Source organism: Crocodylus porosus, unplaced genomic scaffold (genome assembly GCF_001723895.1).
Source record: "Crocodylus porosus isolate Cpor-Errol unplaced genomic scaffold, CroPor_comp1, whole genome shotgun sequence".
Taxonomy (NCBI): Eukaryota; Metazoa; Chordata; order Crocodylia; family Crocodylidae; genus Crocodylus; species Crocodylus porosus.
The window spans coordinates 83,551,301-83,562,566 of NW_017728906.1; the positions used below are offsets into that span (position 1 = coordinate 83,551,301).

The following is an 11,266-nucleotide window of genomic DNA, read 5'->3' on the forward strand; positions in this document are numbered from 1 at the left end:
CCCCTGGTGGGGCTGTGCACCTCCTGGGTTAGATGGAGGTCCTGCACTCTGTCTAAGAACCTACGTGATTTTCTTAATTTACAATATACAAGAGCATTTTGAAGAACTCCAGTTATTCAAAGGTAGCAAGCATCGCTTTTTCCAGAACACAAAATGCGGTGCCCAATGGAATTGTAAATGAGTCCACAACACAATAGTATAATGAAATGCAAAACATGTATTTGTTCTTTTTTCAAAATCTAACAGAAACTGTTTAAAATAATTTCTTACAGGTATGTTCACATATGATGAGTCTACAAAACTGTTCTGGTTTAACCCATCATCTTTTGAAACTGAGGGTCAGTTTACACTGATTGGCATAGTGCTGGGTTTGGCTATCTACAATAACTGTATACTGGATGTACACTTCCCCATGGTTGTCTACAGGAAGCTAATGGGCAAAAAAGGAACTTTCCGTGACCTGGCAGACTCTCATCCTGTAAGTTCATTGTGTTCTTTGAGTTTTTTACTGCAGTTTGTGGGAAATACATTTCCTTAATTAGACTTCTTATGAACATGATCATACTGTTAGAATAGGTGAAAGTGAAATGTCCTGTCAGGCAAATACAGAAATTCTGTAGTTAAGCTGATACAGTACTAGTGCATCTGATTTGGAGAAGCAGCATTGTCTAGTTAACAGGGCTGGATTTCAAGTGACCTGGTGAAATAAAGGTGTTTATCTTGTCTTTTCTTTTTTTATAAACATACTTTTTGATAACTGTTTTAGAAGTGCAAAGCTGTGGTAACAGCTGTTAATTTTGCTTTTAAAAGCAAAAAAGTGTCAAATTGAGAGGATTCATGATTTCTTAAAGTAGTAGTCAGTATTGTCATATTTTTTAAATTTCACAGTTTAAAAAAAAAAAGTTTTATTTGTCCTGATAGCCCTCCTCTGTTCATATATATATGTAGCCAGAACACCACAATAAGTGCTTTGTCTACACTCAAACACACTTTTAAGGCATTTTTGCCTTGTGTCGTCAGTTGCCCAAAGTTCAGCAGTAGCTTTTTAACTGTTCAATCCAATCTGCTGTACTTTACTGTTGTTAAAGAATGTTTTACTCAGCTGTGAGATTTTTTTTCCCCATTTTACTTTGTATAGTCTTGGGAGCAGAAGCTATTTAGATTACTTCTTCCAAAAGTGCATTAAGTATTTTTTGGCTACTTTCAACTGGAAGGACTATTTTGAGCAATTTAGTCCTCTCAGTTGAATGTATTTTTAAGAAAAAATGAATTAAGTTTTCAAGAGGTTGGAAGAGGCAAGGGGGATTTTAAAATTAACTTAAATTGTTATCCCTATGTCTGTCCTCAGCTATATCTATTTTGCAACCTCTCTTTTAAAATCATTTAAGTATACTAAGATCATTTACATGTTAAGTTTAGACATTCCCATCCTAGCAGTATATAATTCATAGTAGTTGAGCCATTTGACAGTGTTGAACACCACAGTTGAGAGGGCAAGAAATACATACATACGTTTTGTTTATATACATTTTAAAGACAAAAGATAGGGCAGGGTGGTACCTTAGAGACTAACTGGTTCATGGAGGAATGAGCTTTCATAGTGAACTGTACCTGTTTTATCAGATGCTGTATTTTAATGATAATGCAGGCGCACAGGAGAGAGACACCTGGTAAGAGGATGAAGCTTACAACTAAAACATATCACAGTTTAAGCAAGTGGGCACAGGATGTTACTTCATTAAAGGGCAGTCATACTGAGTTTTCCTTTTACCTTCATTTTGCATGCCTTGAAAGGCTCACGTCTGTTCAGAATATCAGCCATTGAACTATTGTTCCCTACGTATTTTGTGCTAATACCAGGAGATATTCCTACAGTACTCCCCAAATGTTGTACAGGGATGCGGGTCTCAGATTCCTGGCTTGGGTGCAGGGAGAGTTGCAAGGCCTTGTGAATATCATCAAACAACTTTAAATTCTTTTTTTCCCCTAATGCTACTGCATAATTTCTGACCCAAACTTACACTTATTTTGCAGGTATTTAGTAACAGTTCAGCAGTTTTCCTCCTCTTCCTGTTAAACACACAGTAACTTTCTTGCTTTTTTCACTGATTGTTCCATCTATGCACCCTTGGGAGCGTCGACCTCACCCAGAACATACACCTGGCCAGGGGCAGATCTCTGATTTCAGAAAGAGGGGTACAGATTCTGTGGGGCATCATCACATATAACACAATACATTTTTCCCAGGTAAAAAGATACTAGAGAAGCTTTACTGATATGGTAGGGGTTGAGGACTATATTGTTCAGTTCAAGATCAAAGCAAAAACAAATATAACATTATAGAAATTGTATAAAAAATGCAACTAGGTAAAAAAAAAAAAAAAAAAAAGTTGTTTCTTCAGTCCTGTTGTCATTAGAATGAAATGCATATCTCTTCCAAACTCATAAAATCTAGCTTTTTTGAACATCTTGACAGTGCATCCAGTGCTTCGCTGAAAGTTATTTCAACACAAGTTGATAGTCACATGAGTTAATGTTTTCACATCAGAGTTAATGTGTTTAGCTAGAGTTAAAAACAGTCAGCAGGGCTGTGAAATAGGGGCTACATTAAGAGGAACAGCTAACAGACAGCAGAACTGCAGAAGAAAGGATAGCATAAGTAGTGGAACATCAAGACCATTAGAAAAGGAGAGAGGAGTTAACACCTGTAGAATGAAAAGTTTAGGAGGAATCCGGTAGTTTATAATAAGCCATGAAGCCAAGTGATTCCCTCACCGTTGTGTGAATAGAAATGTTGCTGCCACTGCCAAGCTGTTGGTTTTAAACTTTGGGTGGACCACAGTTTAAAACCCAAGGGGAGTGTGATTACACATTCCCCCGCACCCCCTTGGATCTGCCCCTATGCCTTACCAATCCAGACATGATTTGGACAGTTGGTATCAGGTATACTATGATGGTTTTGGTAAAATTTTTTGGAACCTGTTTTACAGCTTACACACTTTTTTCCCAATTAGGTTCTTTATCAGAGTTTAAGAGACTTGTTAGAGTATGAAGGAAGTGTGGAAGATGATATGATGATAACTTTTCAAATATCTCATACGGATCTCTTTGGCAATCCAATGATGCACGATTTAAAGGAAAATGGAGATAAAATCCCTATTACAAATGAAAATAGGAAGGTAATTCATATGGCACTTTAATTGTTTCATGGTATTTTTCATCCCATCATGATGTTAAATCAGTCTGTATCAGATTTTCTAGGCATAAAGCTAAAGCGCTAACTTCAGTTACAACAAAAGAGGAAAGCACATTTACAATTCTAGAACTTGGGTTTGGTAAGGAAGCAAAAGAAAGCCCTTTTGCCCGAAGTCTTATGACATTACTTGTTAAAAAGATTATACATTTATTACAACAGATATGTTTAAGTATTTATAAAGCAAATCGCATGAATTTGTTTTGTGTTTTGCTGCTGCAACTTGGTATACAAATCATAAATATTTGAGATCCCTTTAAACAGCTCTTGGAAACAACAGTTGATTAGCCTTGAGAGTTTGTCAGAATATTCTTGTATATACACAACATGACTTTTGAGATCTTTGTTGTTTCTGAGAGGTGACATTTAGAATTTAACATTAAGGGGTTTTTTGGGATTATTTTCTTACAGGAGTTTGTCAATCTGTATGCTGACTACATTCTCAACAAATCAGTAGAAAAGCAGTTCAAGGCCTTTCGGAGAGGATTCCATATGGTGACTAATGAGTCTCCACTGAAATATTTATTTAGACCAGAAGAAATTGAATTACTTATTTGTGGAAGTAGGGTAAGAAAGCCAAAATGTGCAGCAAAAGAATTAATATTATTTTTGAATCCCAAAGAAACAATTAAGAGTAGTTATAAAATGTCTTATATTTACAGAATCTAGACTTTCAAGCACTAGAAGAAACGACGGAATATGATGGAGGCTATACAAGAGACTCTCTTATTATTAGGTAGGCTTTTAAAATTTTTGAAGTTATATTCAGAGAAAACTATTTTCATAAGTTTATCATCAAGAACCAGTAGCTGTAATGAGTTCAGTGCATTTAACATACATGCTGAAAAACTGTATTGACACTGTAGTGACAGTGAAATACTTTTATTGCCTCAGTAACCCCTAATTATGCTTTGATGAGAGGAGATAAAATAGGCAAAGTAGTTTGACAGGCTATGACAAGCTTGCTTCCTTGAAGCAGATAAAAAATTATAGAAGAAACTGAAGGTTAACATGGATCTTTATTTCCTTCTTTTTTCATGTTTTCTCATTTTAGTGGAGGAAGGGCTCTGGCTCTAGCCTCATCTGAGCAGACTATAGTTAGGGATATATATATATAATATATAGTATAGTCCAACTGCATCCCTGGCCTACTTTCTCACTTGCAGAATGCAGGCTTTTAACAAGCGCCTTTTTGAGGTCAGAATAAAATGCCACAGAGGATTTACATATTCCCCTGCCCCAGATGAGATAGGATAACTCTTAATTTTTGCAATATTTCATCCCAAGTCTCTCTGGGCCTGTTTCTCTTCTGAACTCCTTTCCCTTAACCCATCTACAGTATTCTAGTATTAAGATTTCCAAAACTGAATAAAATATTATATTGCATGTGCACACATTGTAAGTGATCTGCGGAGCCATGAAAAAGGGGGATTTTTAAACTGCTTTTTGACCTTGATGAACAGTTCCTATTTGACAAACTGATATTGATGTGTTTGGTAATAAGCTATGAGGAAGTAGGGGAAAGGGGGAGAGAATGCAGCATTCACACATGGAACATTTTATTGGATTATGGGTGAACTTAGAAAAATAACGGGACAGAAAACAAATCAGACGCCTTCAGAAGTTACTGATTTCAGAATAACCTGGCCCAGTTTCTGAAAAAAATCAATTTCCTTATCTGCAGGGATTTAGAAATGCTTCAATTGTAACTTCTGAATTACACAATGTTTGGCAAATGTTTCATGAAATTTTGTCCAAATACTCTTTATTCAGCTTATGTACTCATTTTGTTAAAGATAAGATCAAAATTGGCGCTGTCATTGATGGTATATCAATAATTAACTGCTGCAGTTGGTATGATGCTATGATTTGTAAATTTGCATTTACAAGCAGTTGGATGTCTTGTTTGTGCCCGGGACACTTTTTTTTTAGTAACACTTTTCTTTTGCTGTCTCAGCTTTCATATGCTGTTAATTTTTCTCTTTACTAGGGAATTCTGGGAAATAGTCCATTCATTTACAGATGAGCAGAAAAGACTGTTCTTGCAATTTACAACAGGCACAGACAGAGCGCCTGTGGGAGGACTTGGAAAATTAAAGATGATTATAGCCAAAAATGGCCCAGATACAGAAAGGTAAACTGATGACTAATAACTTTTATTTTTTTACTTTTTTAAGGTCAGTTTTTCAGAGTTTTTAAAATACCAACATCCAGCTCTTTTAGGTTAAACCACGTAGTGTTTTGAATGACTATTTTCTACATTAACGAAACGTCATGGTTTTTCTAATGGATAGCAGTACCTTTGCGCATTTGATATGAATTTCCGTAATTGAATTTTCCTTTTCTGTTTTCCCTCAGGTTGCCTACATCTCACACATGCTTTAATGTCCTTTTGCTTCCGGAATACTCAAGCAAGGAAAAACTTAAAGAGAGATTATTGAAGGCCATCACATATGCCAAAGGATTTGGCATGCTGTAATAAATAAATATAACAAAAGGGATGATAAATTGGTGGTGATGATGTCCCTGTCCAAAAAAGGCCATAAGATAGTGAGCTACAGTAGTCACCTGTGTTTGTGCCTCCCTTCTTTACTGGGGACATTGGGCTGGAACAGCAGATTTCAGCTGCTTATATGAACAAATCCTTTATTTTTTCTTTTAGCGTGAAAGTGTTACATATTCTTTCACTTGTATGTACAGAGAGGTTTTCCTGAATATTTATTTTAAGGGTTAAATCACTTTTGCTTGTGTTTATTACTGCTTGAAGTTGAGCCTTTTTGAGTATTTACAAGAAAACAAACTGTACTCTCCCAAGGAAAATATTGCCATCATTTGTAGACCGTGTAACCTTCAAGTATGTGCTATATTTTTGTCCCTGTATCTAATCAAATCAGGAACTGTACTTTTTGAAGAGTTTGCTTTTGAAACTTGAAGTCTTGGAAAACAGTGTGATGCAATTACTGCTGTTCTAGCCCCCAAAGAGTTTCTGTGCAAAATCTTAAGAATCAATAAAGATGGAAGGGAGAACTTGGAATGTTAAACTGCAGCCTTGAGAACTTTACTTTTAGTCACAGCACAAAAATTAAAACTCATTTCACTATATGTTGTCTTCATATGTCTTGTAATATATTGTGTTTTAATTAGCAAAACATATTTCTTAGTATATGAAAGGGTAGAAATTGTAGTATATTGTTTTAAAAAAGTTTACTGGGGAAAGTGCATTTTCAGCCAAACAGCTTTAGAAAAGAGTGAAGTGTGATTTGAAAAAAGATAGGAAGTTGTTGCTATACTTATAAACAAAAAGCATGTGGAAGTGCACTTAAAATGAAGTTTTATTATTAACTGCCTATTATGTTGACATTTTAAACGGACAATCCGAAGTCTTCCCTACATGTTATGTCATCATTCTCATTTAATGAACTGTTGTTCCTTTATCAAGGCACATGATCAGTGTTGCAACATAACCTAAAGGGATGGCTACTGTACCTTATGTTTTCCATCTAACAGAACAATCGGTGAAATTGAAAATTATTGAAACTAAAGGCCTACTTCACATTGTATATTCCCACCTGTGAAATATACTGTTAAAAAGTAAATGCTAAGGTTACTTGCATCAAATACATCAAATATACAGTAGGTTTTTAATTTAAATCTACAAATCGTATCAGAAATAAATCCTTTATGTTTCTTAGTCTTCTTCGTGTTTAATGTTAACTTCTGTTGCAATATAAAATAAAGGGATTGTGCATCTTTAACCGAGAACATAATTGGCATATCTCTTTTTAAAACAAGCAACAGCTGATGTGCAGAGCTGAGCTTGTGCCTTGACAATTACTATAACTGACTACTACAGATCAAGTCACTTTGATTTGTGTGAAATTGGCATTAAAAGGCATAGTTTTGAAAATCATTGGAGGGAGAAAAGATGTCTTTCAGGATTATTTTAATAAATTCTTTCTAGTACTAGAAACAGACAACTGTTATGTAACTATGATGCTGAATAAAACAGTGAAGTTTTTCACCATGGTTCAGTGAAAAAGAAGACAAGTGATTTCCTTACTTTGATAAGTTAACTTTGTTTAGATATCTTTATTGACAGTATATTGTACGCTGAGGGTTACCCTAATGTACAGCTTTTCAGAAGCAACAGTAACTCAGTTGGGCCAGCCCCAGGTGTTCAAAAATCATGAGCCAGGCTCCACAGTATATTGAAATTCACATTTAAAAATATGTATTTAAATGAAGGCCAAAACTTTGGGGCCCCTTTTATTGGCTTCTGATTTTTGGGCACACTCAAGGCTTCTTGAGCTTTTCTCCACAGCCATACAGGGCACTCTTTTTATTTTGTTTAAATAAAATTGGGATTTTTACCTAATAGTTTGCCCTGCAAGAGCTAGGGCCTTAAAAATATGTTGAGTATTGTGTCTTAAAATACCAGAGGGAGCTGACAGAATTGTATACTGGTTCTTTGGTGCTCTTTGCAATTATTTTATACTGTATAGAGAATCGATTTCCCACCTCTGTGCCTTAAAGTATTTTAGAACATTGTAAGTATGAAACATGTTTGGTACAAGATGCATATCCTATTACTAACCAAGCCATAGCCCTTTAATATGATTTGCTGTGGATGGTACTTATGCCCCTTTCTCTAGATGTAAGATTCATGCGGATATTTGTTATTATAGCTCCAGACATGTAAGTAGGTCCTTTTAAAAGGCAGGTAAAATACTGGGGTCTTGCTCTGAATTTATTAATGTTCTGGAGGGATGGAAGCTTTACACTTTTTCTTGTAATATAAGGTAATATTAAAAAAATAAATAACTATCCTGGTCTTCAGAAGGATAAATTGCTTTTGAGGGCACATTACCAAATACGTCAGCTTTTTAAACTTATCAAATGTATCCATTTAAATACCTTATTCCCCAAATATACCAACTGTGCTGAATCTATATTTTTCCCTCTTTAGTATGGCACTAATATATTCTAGCCCTTGAGCTAGCTGCAGCAGTAGTAGTTATAAGCCAGAACACCTACTTGGCAACTGCATACACTTCCCCACCTCCCGTGACAGTTCTGCCTTAGAGAAGTTCATTAGTCCCTTGCTTTTTGACAGGGTTGGTAAATTAATTTCCCTCAAAAGACTCCTGTTCTCTTTTTATAGTTCTAAAGGTTTCCAGGAACACTCATCCTTCATTCTCCTTTACCCTTCATACAAGTACAGTTCCCAAGAAATGTTGTAGGCTGTCAGGTACACCAAATGAAGGTACATATTAAAGGAGCACCTTAATGCCTGGTTTTCCTACGTAATTTCAAACCTGGCTTTTTAAGAATCCATTCCTTCTCTGCCAGCACTTTTATGTCTTCTGAGATTCACAGTGCTCTGCCACAGTGTTCTCAGTATACTGACACTGAAATACCTTTGGCCTCTGAGTACCTCTGCTTTCACATCTATCTTGGTTCATTCCCTTACTTTGCTGTCCATCACTTTCATTATCAGGCACTTCCTAGCCCAGCTGTCTCCTTTGCCTTTCTTTCAAGCATGGCATCATAATACAGGGTTAAGGAAAACATCTTAGATGCTTCAAACTTCATCAGGGTTATAGAATATCAAAAGCTGACTGCCAGTTTTGTTGCATTGTGTCCTATGAAGCTGAAGTGCATGGGGTTGCTAGATATGTTGAAAGACTTAATTCCAGGCACTGAGGAAATGCTGTAAGTGCCCCTGAGGTGGTCTAAGATGTTCTGCTAAATCCAACATGAGACTGCTAAACCCTGAAACACCAGGGAAATAAAAGGGGCATTTAAGGCCATGTTGGTGCACATGCATAGGAGCAAGTGCATATAAACTGGCCATGAATAAATCTGGACTGGCAGTTGGGAGTTATGTTCTGGAGTAGTTTCCCAATAATAGTAGGGGACAAACAACCTAACTTACTTAAGATGGGAAATAATACATTCATAAATGGAGTTATAGAGCGTAGTTGCCTATTATAATTGCACTACCCTTTGACTGGCGCTGAAGGTCCCTTCTGGTCCCATTCTTTTATGAAAGCTGAAGTTTAAGCCTACTGGTGCTGAGGACTGGAACTCTGTGCCAGCATTACTAGTATTGGCACAGACCTCTTCCCCAACAGGCCGGTACAAAAGGACAGCTTCACCAGTGAAGCACATACAGTTGCTCTCATTAACGAAGCTACAGGGCTTACCAAGTGATCCTGTCTCTTGAAGACTTCAGGGTTAGCTTATCAAAATATATAGCAAAAGCAGGAAGGCAGAGAGCTAGCAGCTCCTGGGTATGCTCTGACTTTCCCTTTTTTGCATTCTTATGCTTTAAAGCAGAGGTGGTTATACTGGTACCTGGAATTACCCATGTACGTGGTGTGATGTGCTTTACTGTGAACTTCGAGGCATTCCTCTAATACTAGGTTACGTGCTTCCTGCATGTGTATTGCCACCACCTGCCTATTGGCCATGGTAGCACCTTGGCATCTCAAATAGGTTAAACAGTTTGCAGTAAGGGACGACAGAACTATGTTTTCAAAAGCTTTTACCCCCAGATCACCCTCCCCAATCTACACCCCCTTTCCAAAAGGAAAATGCTCCCATGTTTCCCAGGATCAGAAAGAAGCTTCAGGAAATTCTGAGAAAAACTCAAGACGGTCGTCCTGGGAAGTAGCATTCCTGTTTTCAAAGTCATGTCACGGCCAGATTCTGTTTGCCCATTTAGGCCCGGAGGTGCAACTCTATTCTACTCTGCTGGAGTTCCTGCAAAATAGTTAATGCAGAAGGTGAGTGGGTCCTTCTCATTGCTGTTTTTTTGTGATTCAAAGTTAATGGTGTGATGATGGTATGATACAAAAGCAGATACATTAATTAAAGTCATGTTGGAAGTGTCTAGGTACCTTTTTACCTGGTTCAAGGACCAGTGTTGATAAAATAAGTCCTGCCTCTTCACTCCCACTCTGGCACTCCAGCAACCAGCAATTGGGCAGAGCTGATATCTCGGGAACAGTTTTTAAGTGCATGCTCCACCATGGCCATGCTCAGACTTGGTCTTGGAGGAGCCTGAATGCAGCATAGGGGCATGCTGTCAGAACCAGTCCTGAACCATTCACTCTTCCTAACCGCTGAGCTCTGGTGTACACCCAAGCATGAATGAGTTAGTGGGACTATGTCAGAAACAGTCCCAGGGTCACATGTCACAGAGATGTCTTGGACTATACTACAGATATTTGGGTCAAATGGCCACAAGTGTATTTGTAGGGCATCTTCATGAGGCATTTCATTGGCCTTTGAGGTGCCAATGGAAATGAGCATTGTGGACTCTTGAATTTTATTTGGGTAAAGAGTGACCTTTGAATTTTGCCTTTATGACAGTTCAGGAACATTTGTAGTCTGAACAACACGTGCAAATACTGGTGACCATAGACTTAACTAGCATTGAATGCAGCACCCTCACAGAGACTTCAAGTTCCACTATTATATAGCATCACCAGACAAGCAGTTGTACCCAGTCAAGACGAGGCCGTTCCTGCATTCTTTAAAGTCCTCTAGAGGTCTAAGTGCTCTGAAAGGTTGTTCTAGCTGAAAGGGATAACTGGTTGGTTTTATATAAACACCAATGAGGCAGCAAGTCACATCTGTGGTGGGAAGCCCTACAAAGAAAGGAATTTGCCTTCTGTCTCATTCTAAAATGCTGCATGTCCAGCACATTATTGCAAACTAGCTGAATTGATATGCGAGAACTTCCTGTGTGAGCCCCCTAGATTAGAAGTGGGAAATCAGACATTGCTGCATTTCGGGAGGTTCTTCCAAAGCTTCACTGTTAATGTGTCCTGTATGTTCTGCTTTAAGTGGATCTAATATTTAAAAACACTCAGTTCTTTTCCACTTGATCAGTGGACAATGCTCTAGTAAAAGAGCCATGCCTCCAAGAATGTCTTGCATTTCATGTTGTTTTTATGCAGCTAATGTGAAACTGGAAAGTGTAATGAAGTTTCTGGTCCACTTAGC

General features: G+C 37.4%; 1 protein-coding gene across 2 annotated transcripts in view; it reads left to right on the top strand.

Moving 5' to 3' along the window:
• Window positions 1-7,279, top strand: part of UBE3A (ubiquitin protein ligase E3A) — a 55,880-nt gene extending 48,601 nt beyond the window's left edge. For both annotated transcript variants that reach the window (XM_019529447.1, XM_019529446.1), the window contains 6 exons: window positions 273-478; window positions 3,015-3,179; window positions 3,665-3,820; window positions 3,916-3,989; window positions 5,244-5,387; window positions 5,612-7,279. In XM_019529447.1, the coding sequence (XP_019384992.1) occupies window positions 273-478; window positions 3,015-3,179; window positions 3,665-3,820; window positions 3,916-3,989; window positions 5,244-5,387; window positions 5,612-5,732 (866 nt within the window). In that variant the 3' untranslated portion in view covers window positions 5,733-7,279. The remainder of the gene's footprint in view (window positions 1-272; window positions 479-3,014; window positions 3,180-3,664; window positions 3,821-3,915; window positions 3,990-5,243; window positions 5,388-5,611) is intronic.
• Window positions 7,280-11,266: the final 3,987 nt, after the last annotated feature.